Genomic DNA, 20437 nt, shown 5'->3' with positions numbered 1-20437 from the left:
AGAACCCAAATTCTCATATCTGGAAATATTTGAAATGTTTCTTCTTCTTATTATTATTATTCACTTGGTGCCAACCTATCTTACAAATTATTCACTTCTCACATTTATGCCAAAAATTTCAGAAGCATGGAAGATAAACCAATAGTTATACAAGATGCTCTTCATCTTTTTCTTTACTTTTCTTTTTTAATTTTTTGAGTTCCTTTTCTATTTTCAATATTAAATTATCCTTCGCACATAATTTTCATCACGTGCAATATTATATATATATATTTTTTAATATATAATTATATATAAAAATAATATATCGCATTTTATATGATTAAGTGATTTTAAATTAAAAATCACTTAATTATATAAAATATGATATATTATTTATATACTTAATTATATATTTAAAAGTATATGTTGTATTATTTTATTATTTAATTACATGCCACCAGAAACAGGAGATGAACTTAAACCGATAAAGCCATAAAATCCTTTAAGCCAAACCCTAATTTTCCTCTTCTAGACCTTCCCTTATTTCTATTAATTTCCTATAGATTCAACATTTCTTCCTCCATCTCACTCCTGATTTGGATACCTTAGTCTCAAATCTAGCAACCCTTTTGACAAATATTTCTTCTAACAATTCCTACATCTTCAACTTCTAGTCTATCCTCACTACATAATTGTTCGATTTTTGCATTTTTTACAAGCTGAAAACGGTGGATCGAAGGCATGGAAAGCGCCCACTTCCATCGGAAGCATCAGAGGATAAAGAGAAACATCAAGAGCATCATGACTTTCCTCCTTATGAATCTTCTTGGTCAGAGACTGATATGTCAGCCATGGTTTCTGCTCTAACTCAAGTGATTGGCACCACCGGTCACCAGCCAAACGTGGTGCAGTCGAACCCTTCATCAGTTTCTTCAGCTGACCCACCTCAACCAACTCAAGATCAAGGTATTTTATACAATTCTTACCCTTTTCCATATGATTACACTCTTGCCTTTCCTAGCAGTGAGAAATATATGCATGTGCTAACACTGTTGGTAGAGGAACATACGGATGATGAAGACGAAAGAGTCAAATGTCAAGGCATTGCCAATTCGATGTATTCTAATTAAGTTTGCGTAGAGAACCATCTCTCTCTAAAGAGTAATTTTGTCTAATTTTTGGCAAGATAACACGTATTTTTATTTATATTTTTTATATTATGTTCACACTGTAATAGTCTTTTTCATGTTTTATTTTTGGTCTGGTATCAAATTATCAATATTTTCTGGAACATTTCTTCTGCTATGCTTTTATAGCATGTCGATCTTTCCATTTGTTCCCGTTAATTTTTGGCATTCAAACCTTATCTTTCCAATCAAATTTTCTTGCTTTAAAAAAGGTGTGGCCATGTACTTGGCCTCAAGTTCCTTAACGGACTTAAACCTGATCTTACTTTTTCCTTCTAGAACTATCAAAATTCAACCAATATCGTTAATTTTGCTTGACGTTCCTCAGTATTTATGGATTACATCATCCTCCCTACTTAATTTGTTGCATGATGAAAATGAAGAAAGCAAAATAAAATGTATCTTGGATGACCAAAAGGAATTTAACTCATATAATATAACTTGTTTTGGGGAGTATTTTACTTTTAGTTTAATTTTGTTTTAGGAAAATGGCCCCCGAAATAAAGGAAAGTGTTGCCGAAAGTTGTTTTGGAACTTAAAATTAATTACTTCTGATAGCATGTTATTTCATTTTAGTAAATATAGGGCCACCGGTCTCCCACTAAAACCTTCCTTACTCGTGCATGGCAAACAATCAAGAGTGCTAGCTTTTGCATGAAATAACAATTGCTTTATTCCACTCATACATAAACCCTTTCTTATTTCATTATCGTATCTTTGTTTGTTCATGTTATGTGTTATTTATTTATTTATTTTCTTCATCTTGTATATTTGTATGAATTTTGTGAAGGAACAACAAGGAGAAGACATTACAGAGGGGTTAGACAAAGACCGTGGGGCAAATGGGCAGCTGAAATTCGAGATCCCAAGAAGGCAGCTCGAGTGTGGCTTGGCACATTCGAGACTGCTGAGGATGCAGCCATTGCATATGATAAAGCTGCCCTAAAATTCAAAGGCACCAAGGCTAAACTTAATTTCCCTGAAAGAGTTCAAGAAATGCCTGAGTTTCTCTCTTTAATGGGTGGAGATTCTTCTTCAAACACTAGGTCCTTTAATGACCAAAATGTAAGGCCACCAATGGTTAATAATCCTCCTCCTCCTCCAATTCACCACGAAGCTTATCCCGACTTGCTTCAATATGCTCAAATTCTTTCAAGTGATGATGCTAGTTTTAATTATTACACTTCAAGTCTCTTTAATCAAGGAGTTTTTTCTCCACATTCTTCTTCAACCTTATCTTCATCCACCATCTCATCACATGATCACCAGCAGCAAAACCAACAGGAGCTTATGAGATTTTCGTCAAACTTGGAAGATATCCATCATCACAGGAAGGATTTTGATGACTCGAATGGGTAGTAGTACCATGTTTAATTTTCCTTACGTCTATTTAATAAAATCTTCATCAGATATACATAATTTTTTTTACCTTTGTGGGTAGTTTTTAAAACGAATGTATATGTGATAAGATATATATATATATATGTGTGTGTGTATATATGTATATATATTCAAGTTTCAAGAAAGAGTTGCAGCAGAATCGACCACAAGAACATGAGCAAGCGATTTCCAAGTATTTTTGAAACAATTTTGGAAAGCTTGTTTAGCTAGTTCTGGTTTTTTGATGCATGCCTATGTGAAATATATATTTGTAGTAATAATTGGCCTAAGGAGCATCTTCTAGTTTGTGTAAAGAGAGGTGAAAACTCTAAATGAGTAAGAGATTTCAGTTTCTCTTTTAATTTGTATTTTCTTCTGCAAAATCTATTGTTCTTGTCATCTTATGATTTAATTATGATATATAAATGTGTGTGTGTGTGTAAGAACTTATCCTTAAAGAAGTGAAATAGTGAAGTAATATATATCAATGTACTTCTATTTTGTCATTTGATTACATTTGAGAAGAAAATAATAATCCTACTTGATTATATAAATTACTTATACAAATTGAAATAACAGTTTATGATTAAATAATATAATTATGTTTTTTCTTTTACTTCAAAATCATTTAATTAGAAGATATAATATCAAATTATATGAATATATAAGTTTATAAAATTTATTTGTACATGTAATATTACTCTTTATAGAACAAATTCATCAATGTAGGTTATAGATTTGGTTAAGAGGAATAAATTCATAACTAGTTTCCAATAAAAATATATCTACTAGAATGTCCCGTTTAGTTGTTTAGAATTAACATCATAATACATTAATCTATTGGGATGGTGGATTTTCAATGAAATTTCAACATAAATTAATTGCTATAAAGTTGTAAGTGGAGACAAGCATGTAAGTTTTTATTGGACTAAAGCTAAGTTCAAGACTTTATTTTTATCCATCAGTTTCAAATAAATCTTTAGAGAGAGGTGTTATATAATTTTATTAGATTGAAATGTTAATTGACACTGATTAGGAGAGATAATTAATTAGGAATATGCTACACTCATTGTAACTTGAACCTTTTCTATTACCTGTCGTGTACTAAAACAAAATATTATAAGTCCCCAGTAGCCCTAAATTTTTATATATATATATATATATATATATATAGAGAGAGAGAGAGAGAGAGAGAGAGAGAGAGAGAGAGAGAGAGAGAGAGAGAGAAAGAGAGAGAGAGAAAGAACCAGAGGCTTCTTTCTTTAAATTTTTATATATCGAATTTCAAAAGGCAGTAGCCTAACTTTGGTTGAAAGCATTAGAAAAATGGCACAAAGTCATTGTCTCAACTTAACTTTTAGCCAAAATAAGAGATCTTCTCACCAAACTTGTCTTAGCTCTCAACCTCGAAAGCATGGTAGGATTCCTCTTCTAAGTGATTAAATAAGCAAGTAGTGAGCTCTAGAGATCATCATGATTGGGTGCACATGTAATTTAGATATTATAAATTATACTAAAATGAAATATTAATCACTTTATATTTTTTTATATTTATCCTTCAGCCCCTCATATTTATCTTTTCTTCCCCTTTCGTACTCTCTCTTTTTTATTACTTCTCATATTATTTTCTCATTATACTGTAATTACACAAGACCCACATTTCTTTTTCATTAGAATCACTCATTCTTACTAATTGTTTTTTTAAGGAAAAGCTAGGTCAAATGAAATATTAATTCACTTGTTATATCAGAACCGGCCTCACCTCAACCAAGTTATAAAAAGCATGTGGCATCAACAATCTCTTTTCAATCAAATCTATCCTTATTCATAAATCACATTTCTCCAAATAAAATTTTCTCAGATTGAGTAAAATCTTGGATGCCATTACTATCATTACATTTTGATTAACTACATATATATATATATATCATATCATAGGTTCTCGAATAATATTATATATATAAATAATAACATATCATTATATGATTAAATAGTTTAAAATTACAGATAAATTAATATCTAATTATATAATAACATATTATTATTTATACATAATATTATACATATAATTTTATTATAGTTTCTCGTTATGACACGAAACTTGGGATAACTTAGGTTCTGATCACATGAAACTTACCGAATGAGGAATCCTAAAAACATTATTCAGGCACATTTTAAAAACTATTTCTAGATTTGTATTCTAAGTGATTTCTCTTCTTATGTAGAGTTAAATTTGTAATTAAATGAGGCCAAAATGACCATTCCCTATTCAAGATTTGATGAAACAACAGATTATCAACTTTTTAAGCCTCTGTTAAGTGTTAAATTATTAACAAATTTGTTATATTTTTTACAATATTATTGAAAACATTTTTAGAAAGAAAACCTCTTCAACCAAATAATATTTTATCAAAATTTTTCACATATAATTTTTGTACCATAATTTGTATAATAGAATCCCTTTCACCAAAAACTTTGGCCACAAACAAATTATTTAGGAAGACAAAAGGGATGTTTTTTTTTGTCTTTTAATTTTTCTTTTGAAGCTTAGAAGTAGCGTAAGCCGCGTGCAGACTGACATTGAGCACGAATTTCAATGAAGAGATGCATGCATGATCATGTTCATGAACATGAAAGAGTGAAGAGAGTGGTTGCTTCAGCTCGATTTTGGGGGCCACTCTATTTTCGTATGATTTATGACCTTAATTTTGGATTCATTTGGTTTCTAAAATTTTATGTCAAATTATGCGGCTACAGGCTGCTTTTTTCCTAATATTATACTCATCTAGATTTGTCAGCAGGGTCGGTTTGGCACAACTTGTGGTCATAGTGGATTGTGTCAGACTCAAATAACGTATGAACCATATTAAATCTTTGAGATAAGACTTATGATTGATTTATTAGGATTCACGAAAAAGAAAAGAAAAATTAAAAATTAAAAATAACAAAAATATTATAATTGGATAAGTTAATTCGTAAAAATACACAAATTGACTCATTAAAAACTTAATACCATCAGAACCAAAAAATTTTAGGTCTTGTCATAGACCTTTTCTATCTTATAAATAACTTAAACTTGTAAAACTCACACTGCAACAGATCTTGATAGGCCATGGTGAATCCACTGCCGCCATGTCTACTCTCGATTACAATTCTGATTTACCCAATTTGAATTCAAATTTAACATAGAATAGAATCATTCCTAACATTAAAATTATAAGTTTAAGGTACGAAAGGGTTGGCATGATAAGGATAGATTACGGCGCATGCTTTGTTGCCAAAATGAAAGTACGCGGTGAGGTGTAATGATTGAGACCATTAATTACACACCGCCCTTTCTACACCGTCCAGAGTTGCATTGCATGCTATCATATCAACACACTACAAATTTTCATCATTCCAATCAAAACATTCTCCCCCTTTATCATTTTCTCGCTTTAAACTTCAATGTTACACCCTTGTGTTTATTCTTATTAAACCTTGAGTTAGACGGTGCCAATCTAAAAAGCTCAAACCCTGTGGCATGGTTCACAAAATTATGGGTTGAGATAAAATAAAGCAGGTCACATCAGGATTGTTGAGAAGGTTTGCGGCTCGGTCCTATTGTGGAGACGGGCTGGCATAACCCAACCCATCACTGTGTCTATTTCTTATGTACCATGAAGCGTTAATTAAGATTTTTTTTTCATATTAACTTATCAAAAGTATACATTGATAATATTAGAGTTGAATTATAAAATATCATCAAGATCCTTCAAGTCTATTTGTTTAACATAAAGTTACAGATTTCACATCTAATGAAAAAATATTAATTTTGTGTGAGGCCACAAGTGACAATTGGTAATTTGTAGAACAGACAACTAGAGCAAAATTTCTGCAGATCAATGTGGGGTTTGCCAACACAAATTCTGCTAATACCTTACAAACTGACGTTTACCGACTTCACCTCCCTGCTTTCCGTATGGATTGCTTTCACTAAATCCATTGCGACTTTCAACTTTACGTGATTTCTTTCTAAACTTGGATGCGCTGCTGTCTATGTTCAGATTAACCTTTGGAGGTGATGAGAAGCAAAATGACGCAGCTACAGCCTGCTCAAATAAACAACAAAACTTGCAATTACACTACTACAGTGGTTTCTTCTCACCAATTTCTGAAAAAAGCATGATTGACAAACTAATATAGAACCATTCAAACATCTTCATATTCTTAAGCACTACATAAAAGAAGGCTTAACAAGATCTGTTGATTATTAGACAGGTGTTGAGTAATACCTGCAGATCAAGCCGGTGAACATTAAAGATATCTTTCATAGAGTGTGAATTATACGCTAGTATGTATGATCGATATGCATCTTTAGCTGACTTGTTCAAATAATAGTTGTTGGCAACTAATTTCTCCTGCATAAATTTAAATAGTGAAAGGTAAGTTTCCCTGCACTTAAAATGACTTGATCATGAAAACTGGGGAAGTGGAAAATTACCAAATGAGACCGCACATTTGCCAGCTTCTTTTGATCAAATTCATATTCTTTAACAGGGACTTTCGCCTCCTGAAAGTAAACACAATTATGAAGTTCAGAATAGTTGCTTATTTTATCCTTCAAATCAAAAGGTTCATCAGAAACTTTTTCATATGACACATGCTGCAAAAGCAAAACTGAAGGAAATTCTGGGCGTATATAACTTGGTAATGCATGCCCACATATATAAGTTACACCATTAACCATTCACATGCTGCAAAAACATAACAGAAGGAAATTGGTTCACTACTTTTTAAATTGGCATTTAGATCATCAGATAGCATTTATCCCAATAAGATTTAGCTCTATCACCAAAGTTCTATAATTAAAATACTTGACCTTCAGATATCGAAGAAATTGTAACTCTTCTGGAATCAGGAAAAGCAATGCATTTCCTTTTGCGCCTTCTCCGCGAGCAGTTCGACCAACCCTATGAATGTATTCCTGCAATAAGTAACCAGAATTTATATGTTACACAGCAGTATGATCAACAATGAAACAAGACCAAGATTAACTAGAAAGAAATTTTAACAGTTAAGAATTGCTGAGACCTTGGGTTCATCAGGAGGATCATACTGCACAATCCAGTCCTACAAGAATAAATGAGAAAAAAGATTGTCAATAATTGTATTCATCAATCTCAATTTCACAACACATTTCAACCAGCACAGTGCCATGGCCATACAATTACTAGAATCAACAGCTGTAACAGATATTTCTTGAAAATCTACATTAAATTTTCTTCAAAGCTTCCAGAAAAAATAATGTTGGTTTGTATTTTGCTTCAATCTATATCATCTCCACACAGCCTTCTGGTTGGTAATCACCCCCTCTTTTGGATATTGCACATAGCCTTTGTCTCATATTTTACAATGACAATTAAATGAATATATTGAATTATTGGAAGTAAAGCCTAAATTTTAACCAAAAAATTAACATAACACTGCACATCACAATTTTAAGAAACCAAGGAAAAAAGATGTAACTACAATTTAGAGAAATATCAAGATAATGAAGGCAACATCCTGAGGTATACTACAGATATCCAATGAATAGACAGGAAACTTATGAAAAGATCATATAGATCATAAATGAAATATTCTGTTCCAGCTACAAAATACTTGAGAAAAAACAACGAAAAGATTGAAAAGGCCCAAATTAGATAATGAGCACAAGGGACCCTTGATATTCTTTCCTATATAATTTTAGGCCTTAGTTCCTAAGTTATCTCTTATAAGAAGCTGCAAGATTAATATTTTTTCAGTTTTCTCAAGTTTCATGGATGCAAAATACTATGGTAGATTTCCGATTTCCAGACCTAAGCCGAAAGATTGTGGATATATGCCATATATTCTGGTAATAGGTCATTTATTGCATCTAAGTTATATAAAATTGCCATTTCCTAGTCAGATCAGGAAATTCTGAAGTCCACATATAATATTGTAATGCTGGCAATTCAGAATACTTAACTCTAAAGCTCATTTAAAATGTATGATAAGATCCTAACCCTAGGTACAAATCGAAGAGATCTTAGGTGATATGTGGAGAGAATTCCAATTGGTAAAACTACAATCTATCTTTCTTCTACTTTTATTGTTTGCAAGTTTTTCCAGTGTCTATCAGCCATAATCCAATTTAGTGTTATCACAAGAAAAAGGCTGAGTCAACAGCCCAGATAATGTCTCAGGTAAATTCCTAGATTACCATTTAGTTAATAACAGAATAGAGCACGCAATCAGATTATGTATGCTCCATCAGATCTATTGGTGTTAACTATTGTATCATGCATCACAAACATACCACAGCAGGAATATCAAGTCCACGAGCCGCAACATCAGTACATAGCAAGATGCCCTTCTCAGCTTTGCAGAAGTCAAAGAAGGTTGAGGTTCGCTTCTGTTGCTTCTGCTTTCCATGGATATCAAAGCAATCCACCTGAATGTATCTGAGAAGTTCTGAATGAAATTTGACTGAATTACATGATGAAAAGAAGACCATCACTTTCTTTGACTGATTCCTCTTCAGAAATGAATACAGAAGGATAAATCTTTTGGCACTCGGCACAACACAGTAGCCTTGTTGCAATCCTTCATTGGTAACCTAAAATAATCAGCATTTTGTCAGCTTTAAATGGCAAGTGCATGCAGGCACATTTATGGTTGTTTGAAGGATCACAATTCATCTCTTAATCTACCTTGTTTCGTCCATCATCAACATCAATATAAACAGGGGTTGTCTGAAATGACAAGCGGGCAAGATCCTCAACCTGAAGGTTCCACAAAGCACAAGCAACTTATGAGAATTTCAACACTAAACAAAGAACCTTCACATTTCACAGTGAAAATTAATAAGGATATATTTTATTTGACTATTGAAATATACATACATCCAAGTGAAAAAACAAAGTTTCCAAAACATTAGATTACAAACACAGCCCAAAATTGAACACAATGACAGACTGTGAAACCCTGAAGACAAAAAGATTATCTATGGTATTAGGTTAAAACACAAACCTTCTTAGTTTGAGTGGCTGAAAATAAAGCAGTTTGCCTATCCTGCAAATTTAAGAAGGAACTCAATAAGCTCAAAGGCCTTATATATTATAAATACAAAACATAAAGGCAATTATAACAAAGAAAGAACTCATGAATATAAACATATTAAAGCACAGTCACCATTACCAACTAAGCCCAAAATTACTTAGGTTATTAAGTTCTAAAAAAGATGCAGAAATATCCTAAAAGTCAAAGCTAAAATGAAAGCAGCAACGCCTTTGAAACCCACCATATGAGGTAAAGACTTAAGTCATAATTGATAAAGCACAGCATTACTGTAACACAAAACATAATGTTTGCCTATGCAACAATTATTGTAAGAATGCTAAGTGATATTACTTCACCTGTGCTGCTATAATCATCTTTATAAATATGTCTATTCACCCTAAGCATATACCATTCTTTTGAGAATTACAATCAGATTATTATCTTTATTCTCGCTTGTTACTATGTTCTCAGAAAAGCCCTAAAGACAGATTGAATAAATACTGGCCAACTGGGCATTATATACATAAGCTTTAAGTTTAAGTCACTTTATAATTGACAACATAGATGAACAGCGCATGATTTACCTTCTTTGGTAGAAGCTTCATAATTTGTTTCATTTCTTCCTCAAAATTCGCTTCCAATATCCTATCAGCTTCATCAATCATCAAGCACTGCAAGTTCAAGAAATTAGATTGATAAGTTTGTATACAAAAATATACATGCACATATTTATGTCAAAATCACCACTTTAAGGAGAAAATATTGAATTTTGTCATGTCACCTTCAGGTTCTTGTATATGAACCCTTTGGTGTTCTGAAGATGGTCAAGAAGTCGACCAGGCGTTGCAACTAACAAATTTACTCCTTTTACAATCCTTTCTGCTTCTCCTCTTCTAGCTGAACCACCAATAACCAAACCAACAGTCTGGGAGTGGTACTTGAGAAGATCCTTTGCCACAGCATGAGTCTGAAATATTTAAAATTAAATCAATTCTGGATAGATAGATAGTTAAGAGTTTAAAAGGGAACAAAGATACATAAGAAGTTCTGAAACAGGAATGAAAATTGCCCAACTTAAGTCCCTCATCAACATTTTAGGTTGTTAAATTTCAAAATGTAAAGATATACAAAAAGGAACAAGAAGTTGAGATATGTGATTTTTTAGCACCATAATGGTAGTGACATCATAGTAATATTGAATCAGCTTTGATCAGAAGTATAGCACAGAAAAATATTTAAAAGGAGATACAAGTGATAAGAAAACGTTAAATTTTATAATCTGTAAAAATGATCATAGATTTTCACCTGAATGGCAAGCTCTCTAGTGGGGCAGATGACAATAACACCTGTACCATTCCGAGCAGCAAACTGGGCATGATACAACAACTCCACTGCAGGTATTAGAAAAGCAAGAGTTTTCCCTGAACCAGTCCTAGCAGCTCCAAGCACATCTTTGCCAACCATAAGTGGCGGAATTGCTCTAGCTTGAATCTACATTTAATATGACAGGTAAACTGTTAGCAACATGATATATACACTCTCAGCATTCACAATCATAATGAAAGATCAATAAAAAAGATCTTCACAATAATACCACAAAATATATACATTCCTCCTCAAAATGTCTTGGAAAGTTCTATACAAGAAATCCTACAATGACAAATAAACATCTTAACATGTGACAAGCAGAAACGCCATTCAACTGTTAGATAAATCAAATAAGAACCTTCTAAAAGGAGACTCTATATACTTATCATGAAATGGATTTAGTAAACCTACTGAATTTCAACTAGCATCTTAGGAAGGGTATTGAATAATGGCACATAAATAAAATCATTTTTGTAACCATTCCACATCGAGTTTCCTGAATTAAAAATTACAAAAATCCATATTAAGAACTCCCAAAATTGCAGTCAAATAATTTTTCACAAGCCTAATGTCCTAGCATTAGCATTGCATCTTTGGTAGTTAAAAGAACGATATCCAAATCCAATTAAACCCAGAAACTAAATTCCCATTCTCCAACAAATAATCTGCCGGCAAAGCGAATCATAATCATCAAGAACCCCAAATCAAAACTTATATAGGTTTAAACCTTAAAAATAATAGTAATAATAATACCATGAAAATAACCAAACCTGAGTCATAAATTGAAAACCCATCTCCTGAATAGCTCTAAAAGTATGCTGAGACAACCCCAGTGACTCAAACGACGTCGTACTCATAATCCCACTCCCACCCCGGTTCTTCACTTTCACTCTCTTCTCTTCTTCTTCCTCAGTGTCCTCATCTTTCCGCTCATCCTTTTCCTTTTTATACTTCACATACTTCTCCGCTTCTTTCTTCTCAACCTCTTCAATCTCTTCTTCAGTTTGTTCCAGTTCCTCTTCATCATCAGATATTTGAGCAGCTTGTTCATGCTCGGCGACTGTTTCTTCAGTTCTCTTGGTTCGACTGCGCTTACGTTTTCTCGTCAATTTCTTCTTCTCTTCCTTAGCCATGGTCACAAAACCCAAACCCTAGCTGCTAACTGTAAGTAGGGTTTTGACGAAAGCACGGAGTTTTATATTTTAGCGAAAATATAAAGGTGTCAATTTTAGGACGAAAATACCCTCAATATTAAATCATTACATAGGAATATTTTTTTCACCTGAGTTAATTTAACACTAATTAGACAGAATATTTACATAATGTTCAAATATTTCTTTTTCCATAGTATACAAATTTATCCATACAATATTTAATATGATAATATCTTATTGGACTTTGGTTTATATGAATAAACATAATTTATTATTCAAAATGCTTAAGTAATTTGAAAAATTCACTATTGACGTTTGTCACAATGACTTTCATACCATGAAAGAAAAAATTACTTCTAAAAGGAAATCAGGATATCAAAAATAGAGTAATTTTATTGTTGAATGAGAATTTTAAAAAATGACTTGAGAAAAATACAGGCGAATTCGAGCTGCTTATAACAAATACACTAGTTGCTTTTCTCCTCTTACAATCAGCTGCTGCAATCAATCTCTTTTTATTTTGAGAATCCAACATCACAAAGAGGAAAAATTATTCTTTCTGACTGTCTCATTTGTAAGGTTGTTAATGTTCAACGTTTGCTTTTGTATTTGGCTGTGGAGTTGTGAAGAATGTGTGCTATTCTTGACAAACCCTGCTGGTAAACAATCTCTACAACTTTTGCCAGGGTGCCAGGAATTGAAAAACTACTGTGTTAAATGTTTCTTTTCTACTGCTTCTTGGAGTTTTCTTCCCATTGCAAATGCTAGAGGAGGGGGCACAGCATTTCCAACCTGCCTGTACTTGTGTTGGATGTTGCCTACAAATTTGTAGCTATCCGGGAAACCCTGCACAAACAAGAAGAACAAGGAAACCTTCAATGGTGGCCATTAGCAAAGAGCCAAGGGCAATAATCCAATTATTTTTAACAAGCTGGGGCTGCAAATTTTAAGATTCCACATCTTATAATAAGCAATCCTTTATTTCCATTCTGCATTTTTTCCCTTTCTGGTTACTTTAGAACTTCTATTCTGGTATGTTTGAGAGAAAGTTAAGTAGACTTACTTGTGAACGAGCACATTCACGTACTGTGAGTATTCTATCCTGATCCGGGTGAAAACACATTCCAACCTTGCCCATCGGTTGAGGATCAGTAATGGAGGTTGGAAAGTTTCCTTGCCAGTCCAGCCTTCCGAATAGGCCCTTCCATTGATTATGCCTTTTGGCTGTGTTTGGCAAGCACCAGGGTATTAAATCAACTACTTGTCCTGAGGACAACTGGACCTGCACAAAAAACAAAAGAAAATAAAATAAGTTTAACAAGATTTCCTTACAGTATATACTAGTTCGAAAAAGATGAAAATTTTCACTACTTTTTCGTCAGGAAGATCACGCCAATCAGAACCAGGTCGTTTTGGAATTCTTTGACACCTAATCAAGTTCAGCTCATTCATTTCCTTTGTAATATGATCATTTAAGAGCAGCATATTCCCTCGTATTTTCTTTTGAAACCAAGACACAGGTTCATTTGTGTACTGTGCAATAATAAGGCAAGAAACGGGACCGTCAGCAAATTGAGAAACACAGTAAACAAAAAAACAATATAAGAGATGTTAAAAGAAATCTTACATCCATTGTCATTACAGAAGCCCCATTTTCAACGGCTGGGAGATCTCCAATCGTATCTCTTACCGTTATTGAACGGAAAGGAGCCCCAGTAGCTGTACTTTGAACAGCAGCATATTGGGAATTTCCATCTAATTTGATCTTAAGCTCCGGACCAGCAAAGACATGCATTGGTTCAGGCCATTCTGGGAGTGTTTCCTCAGGTGACGCTGCCCATATGAATGCACGTTTACGGGACTGAGAGACACCGTAGGCTCCAGCTTCCAGTATACCAAACCTCACCTATGACAATTCGTACGAAATTTAACAGAATAAAGAAATCTTTTCATCCAATATATAATAGATTCAGAATAATCAAATATTTGAACTGCAAACCAGATATCCACAATTTCCAAATCAAATCTAACCCTCTATTGGAAGTATTAAATATTTCAATGATGCGATGAATGAGAACAGTGGCTAGTTTTTATATTAGAAAACTGAAACTGCATTTACCTGATAGCCCATCTTGAGAAGAGAAGCAAGAGTCAACCGAAACGTTTGCCCTTTGTTGAATGACACAAAGTTCCGCACATTCTCCAAAAGGAAAAATTTAGGGCGGAAGTAATCAGTAAATGATAAGAATGCCAGGATCATCTCACATTGAACTTTACTCCAAGGGCTTTGATTAAACCTATTCATTCCAGAAAACCCCTGCAAATGAGTAACAAAAAAGGGATTGTCATTGTTTGAGTTGCTTGTGAATCAAATCCTACAATACATGAAGCTTGATATACCTGACAAGGGGGCCCTCCGTTGATAAATTCTACTTGTCCTGGTCTAGGCAAATTATTAATATCTTTTTCATCAAGTTTTGCAGCTAAATCAGCAGCTTCAGGGGTTGAAATACAGTCATCTTCATCTCCACATGCTGACATGATTGCCCTGTATTTAATTCATTAATTTACTAATGAGAAGTGGGTTGACAAAGCAATAGTGACACAAACGAATAGAAGTTAGAGAGAGGAAATTCACTAGAATCATAACCAGGAAAACTGAAAAATGGAATGGAGGAAAGGTCTATTTATTAATGAAAAAGAGGACTGAAACAAGACCATAATGAACTAGATCTAAAATTAAAACAGAAGGCACTACTTAAAAACACTTGATATGAAAGCAAGGATCCACCTTAGAATCACATTGCAGTTTTGAATGAACACCAAAGCCTCCGGATGATTAAGCTGAAATGCTGCTCCTGCAGGTTCTTCATACTCTATAGCCCACTTGGTTTGTGACACACCTACAAGTATGCGATGGACATATTGTCAGTCATTAAACACTTCATATTATAGACGAGCTTGGGTCGCTTGCTGAAGAAACTGTATTAAAAACTTGCCTGCTCGTTGTAAGCCTTCTGATAAGCCACCACAACCAGCAAAAATATCTAGGGTGGATAGGCGCTTATGTAGATCAACTGTTTCTTTGCCAATGTTGTCATCTAGCTCTCCCTGTTTAGTTTTTCCCTTTTTCTTTCGGTAAGCAGCACTGTCAGCCACCCTTTCTTTTATTAAACTGAACTTGAAATGAGCCGGTAACTGGCAATTAAACAGTAGTCACAATCAATATAATAAGAAAGTGCAACAGCTTAACTAGCATAATTTGCTGTAAGGGAAAGGAAGGAAATATTATAAATACCTGTTTGATAGTTCCCTTGTCAGGATCATACAAGTGTTCACAAAAGAAGACATGTTCAATAGGACCATCCAAAAATGGAAGATCATGCTTCTTTACGACTTGACACTTGCCTTCTATTCCAATAAGAAAAACTGTCAGCAATTGTTCACTGTAATAAACCTGAAAATTCAATACCAAGACACTCAACACAAGATCCATATCAACTTGATAACATCAACACTTCAAATACAGGATTTCTATAACTGAAAATATTGGACAAACAGATATTTGGATTGAGTTCTACTATAAGATGATACACCAATGTTTACTTAGATATTCCAAAGACAACTGAAAAGTAGATTGTCTACATATCAAGCAGAGTGCTTCTAAACCAATCTATAGAATCTAAAATTTAGATGCAAGTTGCAACTTAGAATAGGACTTACTTCTCTAATGTTAGAGTAGTATGCTTTCTCTGTTGATATGTCCTCTGGCCTGAAAAATTTCCGAACTTTAACTTTAGTAGATTCTGGAGAGGTTTGTTTTTTGCACTTTGGTACTTCAATCTCAAGTAACTGACATACAACATATGCTTGCAGCTCTATATTTCTCCCACCCTTAAATGTTTCCCTTTCCTTATATTCAGCTGTAAAATGATGAGGTGCTAGGTAGACAAAATCATGGACATGGTACTCAGTTCCGTTCAGAGTAAAACCATTCCCATTAACATCATAATTAAAGGCCTCCTTCTGTGCCTCAGTTTCCTTGATTTTACAAGAGTGACAAACTCCATTTCCAAGCCCAATATTATCCACTGGGAGGCAAAAGAAAGCACCTCTCTCAGGCCAGTATAAGCTTTTGCAAAAATATTCCAATGGCAATCCTTTAGATTTTCTATCTTCTGCTCTTTTTCTATCAATCTTGTCGTTATGAGCATTAGCCTTCCGATGTTGATGTCCCCAAGGAATGAATTGGATTTTAACCTCCACAGTCTCTTTAATATCTCGCAGTTCAAATTCCTTACAGTTATTGGTCAGAAACACCTCCCTCTCATCACCAGCATTGGAAAGAACAGTCTGTGGTCCTCTGAGCATCAGTCTTCCATGAACCATCCTTCTTGCATCTGAGTTTTCAAACATATACTCTACAAAATAAATGGGAGGCAGTTGACCAGAATCTGCAATTTCCACCAACACAGAACTACCAACAGCAACCAAGTTGCCACGAACAAAGGCTTGTTTATATAGAGGCTCACTGGAACACATTTTCCCTATTGATTCTCCATCCCATTTAATATCCTCGTCAGAAATTGACAATTTAGTTAGTATTACAGCTGAAGGAGAGTCCTCCATTTTCTTATCAACTTGCACCTGTTCCTCTTCAACCTCTTCAGATTCTTCCTCTACTTCCTCATCCTCTTTTATGTCTGCGCCATCTGCCTCCTTTGGATATTCAGGCGAATAATTTGAGTAAAACTCTCCCCAAATCGTATTTATCAGTCTTGTAGTAGTTGCAGGCATTGCCTTCCTTTTTGATACCATTGGTTCCATTACTGCCCTGGGATTTAAATTGGCTTCCTTCTTCAGCTCCACTTTTTTCTTCACCAACCATTTGGTATGATGTCTTTCCTCCATTTTATTGCAAAGAGCAGTCACAAAAGCGCACTTCCTGATTGTATCATTTGGATACTTCGCAAATTGTTGCAAAATGATTTGCCCATGAACTACTACATACCTTTCAACTGCAGCTGGATTGGAGGAAATGTAAGAAGGATGGTTCTGATTAAGTCCTGAAACTCTTTTGATCACATCTGCAAATGAGAGTCGTGAGGCTCTTGCTTGATCCTCCAGCATGGTAATTATGGCAACAGCCAACCTTGCCGTTTTTAAAACTGGTTTATACCATGGTGCATATTGCTTTGAAGGCTTCCCAAGTCTATACCTGAAGAACAAAAATCAAAGAACACAAAGTGAGAGAAATTAGAAATCATTTTGAATTTATATGTTTCCACTTTATTGCTAGGAATTAAAATATCAACTTCTTTAAAATTAACAAAAGTTGTTTAGATTGTGATTTAGAATCTTTACCCTCCACATATGGAAACATGTCAAGGTTTCATGCCACAAACCAGTCATTTCCAATTTAAAACCATCCAAATTTTCCCATATAAAATTTCCAGGAGATAAAGAACACAAATATGGTAGAAAATGAATTCTTAAAGACTAGCCGACAGAAAAAGGAACAAGAAAAAGGGAAATAAAAACTGTAAAGTTATCTCTAGGGTTCTTCGTCGTATGAGTAAAGATGCATACCATGCCATATCCGTTCGAACTGATATAAATATCATTGATGATCCAAATTCAATCACCCATTCCTTTATTGCACTTAAATAAATAGGAATTCCATTCATATCTTGTACTCCTACAAAGGTAGATTGATCAGCATCAATGTCGTGATAATATTCAGTTCCTTCATCGGTTGTCATGAACCCCGACCCAAAGATTGTCACATCAATATCTGCACAAGGTTGCATTGGAAGTAGCTCCAAAGAAATAAACCGAGAATCTGAGTTGTAAAGTGACCAATTTTGAAGCACACTCTGCGGAAGATCATCAACATTAAGCATGTTAACATCATTGTCAAAGACAATATACTCATCGGTTTCTTCAACAGTGGGCTTATAATATGACGGCAAAGGATAGTCACTGGCAATTTCATCTTCATTGATTTTAATATAAAACTTGTTTGATAAACCAACAGAGTGTTGAGTTTTCTTCAGTTTAATTGATTGCCAATTTTCTTCTTCCTGTAACAGTTTGGCCAACTTCATATCCACATCATTACTAACAATAGCAGATAAAATGGATGTATTGATCTGCTCCCCTTCACGAATTGTAAGACTTGTATTCACCACGCTACTGGAAATTGAGTCTTTTAGAACCACATTTTTTCCATGTTTCTTATTCTCATCTCTAAGGATAGACAGTATAGGCAAGTCTTTGAAGAGAATATCATTTTCCTTCGATGTTTTATCCAAACCAATGAGTTGATTATATATGAACTCACCTTGTGAAATGATAAAGTCCTTGATAGACATCCCAAGAGGAAATTTTTTACTGTCACTCATGGAACGAACAACTCTTGCAATTAGTTCATCAATAGTCAAATCAGGTTTCCCTCCACAAGTCCTCGACAATGCTTTGTAGACCTGTACAGAGGCATGAGCTTTTTCAAAAAAAAGATTATATAAATTTTTGTAATTATTAGCAGGTTTAACACAACAATAATCTGTAATCTTAGTGGAGACCCAAATGATAGGCAAGCCTTCATCATATCCAGATATTGACCAAGATTCTACCCTTCCAAAGCTTTTACATTTAGCACCTGTTACTTTCTCTTTTTCAAAACTTCCTTCCAAGGGCAATATTAGTCCTGAAATGAACAAGTCGTTAACTTCTAACATTTCAATAGAACGTGGGTTCCCATAAATATCATGAAAGACAAAATCTGTCAGTCTTCGATTTGCTTGAGAGTCATCTTGCCTAGCAGTTAAGTTTACGGCAGTAGCCTCATCTTCTATTTCAACCTTCTTTCTCTTTTTAATAAGAGATGACTTGTCAGTTTGGCAAAGAGATGTCTCCTTGTAGTCTGAAGCTATTGTAGCTCTCTTTGGCATTTTCCGAGAAACAGCTGATTTGTCATCATTGTTAGGCCTGCTTCTCTTCCCTTTTGGTTTTGTGACCATCTCAAACTCACAATCACTTTTATTAGCCTTCGACGCAGCAGATGATTTTCCTTTGGTCTTCTTTGCCATCCCTAGAAACATATCCATCCAACAAAAAGAAGTGCATGTCCTTTATCAATATAAAAGGGAAGCAATGATAGAAATCTACTAGAAATAACATGAACTTAATGTAAATAAAAATGACCGAAAAGGTAATCTCAAAAATAAATATAAAGACCTATCAGTGACGTGCCAATGTTATGCAATCAAGTAAATATATGAGACAACAGAGAAATATCTTCAGTGGCAAAGTCTACATTCAATAAATTATGCTGCAAAAAGATGAAAGATGAAAGATGAAAACAGAGAGATAAAACAACAAGGAACTTGAATACTGAAACTACACATCAAAGCACAGAAAAATCTGTAGAAGACCAAAATGCAGCCCTTTGAGGCAGCAAGATTGATGGTATTAAGGCAGAGGATAGTTTAGAATACTGCCAGTGAAACCTATTAAACTATTTTCTGACATATGAAATTACACAACAAAACACTGTGAAGTTTATAAACATGGTTTATTTACCATTTGTGTTCTAAAGAAGAATTAAGTGACAAGTTATTGTCTACAGCTTGTCTTTAATCCTCTCGTTTTGACCATTTAATTTACACAATAGTAAACTAAAATCAGGTAGAAAGTAAAAGATCTACCTGAAAATGGCTGAAGCCGTTGAATCAATGAACTAAAAGTAAAAGTTTCAGCCATCATTTAAGCCACAGTGACTTTAGGAAGAGTTTCTCATAGTTCAACTAGTATGAACATATAAAAACGTTGCCAGAACAGTTGAAACTGGTTGCAAAGTAGCTTTCAATGACACAAAATTTAAATGACTGCTAACAATTTTAAAGACATGTTATACCCACAAAAGATAAGGTAACTAAATTATATGTGATAATAAGTTTTAATGCACATGAAATGCTCAACTTTAATAAACTTAAAGAGGACACCTGTTAAACATGCCAATTTCAGTTGTCTAAAGCATTTAAGAAGCAAGCAATATATAAATAAATGCATCTCAAAAAGGAATTTTATGAATCTATTATGCAATCAAGCACTAAGGAAAGTCAAAAAACATGACGTAATCTGTATACGTGTTCATCATTTTATGTAAAGAAAAGCTCTTAGAGGGGCTAATTACTTAAAACAAATTCTTAATCACTACTTTCACCTCAATTATAAATGTCTTTCCTTAAGTCTTCCCAAATCTGTATAACCTACATGTATATAAACTAAAAAGACACG

At 33.9% G+C, this 20437-nt stretch overlaps 3 protein-coding genes across 3 annotated transcripts; 1 reads left to right on the top strand and 2 right to left on the bottom strand.

The window, feature by feature from the left end:
* Positions 1-451: 451 nt before the first annotated feature.
* LOC123213412 (ethylene-responsive transcription factor ERF113-like) lies at positions 452-3031 on the top strand. The gene is made up of 2 exons (XM_044632844.1): positions 452-948; positions 1960-3031. Exons 1-2 carry the CDS (start codon positions 825-827, stop codon positions 2526-2528), a joined length of 693 nt encoding a protein of 230 aa, XP_044488779.1. The 5' UTR covers positions 452-824; the 3' UTR covers positions 2529-3031.
* A 3225-nt stretch (positions 3032-6256) lies between these two features.
* LOC123214592 (DEAD-box ATP-dependent RNA helicase 51-like) lies at positions 6257-12173 on the bottom strand. The gene is made up of 12 exons (XM_044634459.1): positions 11753-12173; positions 10920-11105; positions 10396-10581; positions 10199-10285; positions 9585-9626; positions 9266-9337; positions 8872-9171; positions 7623-7661; positions 7411-7515; positions 7033-7101; positions 6824-6949; positions 6257-6640 (listed from the first exon to the last, which is right to left on the bottom strand). The coding sequence occupies exons 1-12, from the start codon at positions 12113-12115 to the stop codon at positions 6461-6463; spliced, it is 1755 nt and encodes a 584-aa protein (XP_044490394.1). The 5' UTR covers positions 12116-12173; the 3' UTR covers positions 6257-6460.
* A 336-nt stretch (positions 12174-12509) lies between these two features.
* On the bottom strand, positions 12510-19566 carry LOC123214591 (DNA (cytosine-5)-methyltransferase 1B-like). Its single transcript, XM_044634458.1, has 11 exons — positions 17726-19566; positions 15860-17354; positions 15435-15593; positions 15136-15334; positions 14928-15039; positions 14537-14684; positions 14256-14453; positions 13764-14042; positions 13508-13669; positions 13200-13418; positions 12510-12982 (listed from the first exon to the last, which is right to left on the bottom strand). Exons 1-11 carry the CDS (start codon positions 19243-19245, stop codon positions 12842-12844), a joined length of 4632 nt encoding a protein of 1543 aa, XP_044490393.1. The 5' UTR covers positions 19246-19566; the 3' UTR covers positions 12510-12841.
* Positions 19567-20437: the final 871 nt, after the last annotated feature.

This window comes from Mangifera indica, chromosome 4 (genome assembly GCF_011075055.1).
Source record: "Mangifera indica cultivar Alphonso chromosome 4, CATAS_Mindica_2.1, whole genome shotgun sequence".
Taxonomy (NCBI): domain Eukaryota; kingdom Viridiplantae; phylum Streptophyta; class Magnoliopsida; order Sapindales; family Anacardiaceae; genus Mangifera; species Mangifera indica.
Note: the sequence above shows the minus strand (reverse complement) of the source record. Positions and strands in the feature narration are given on the sequence as shown.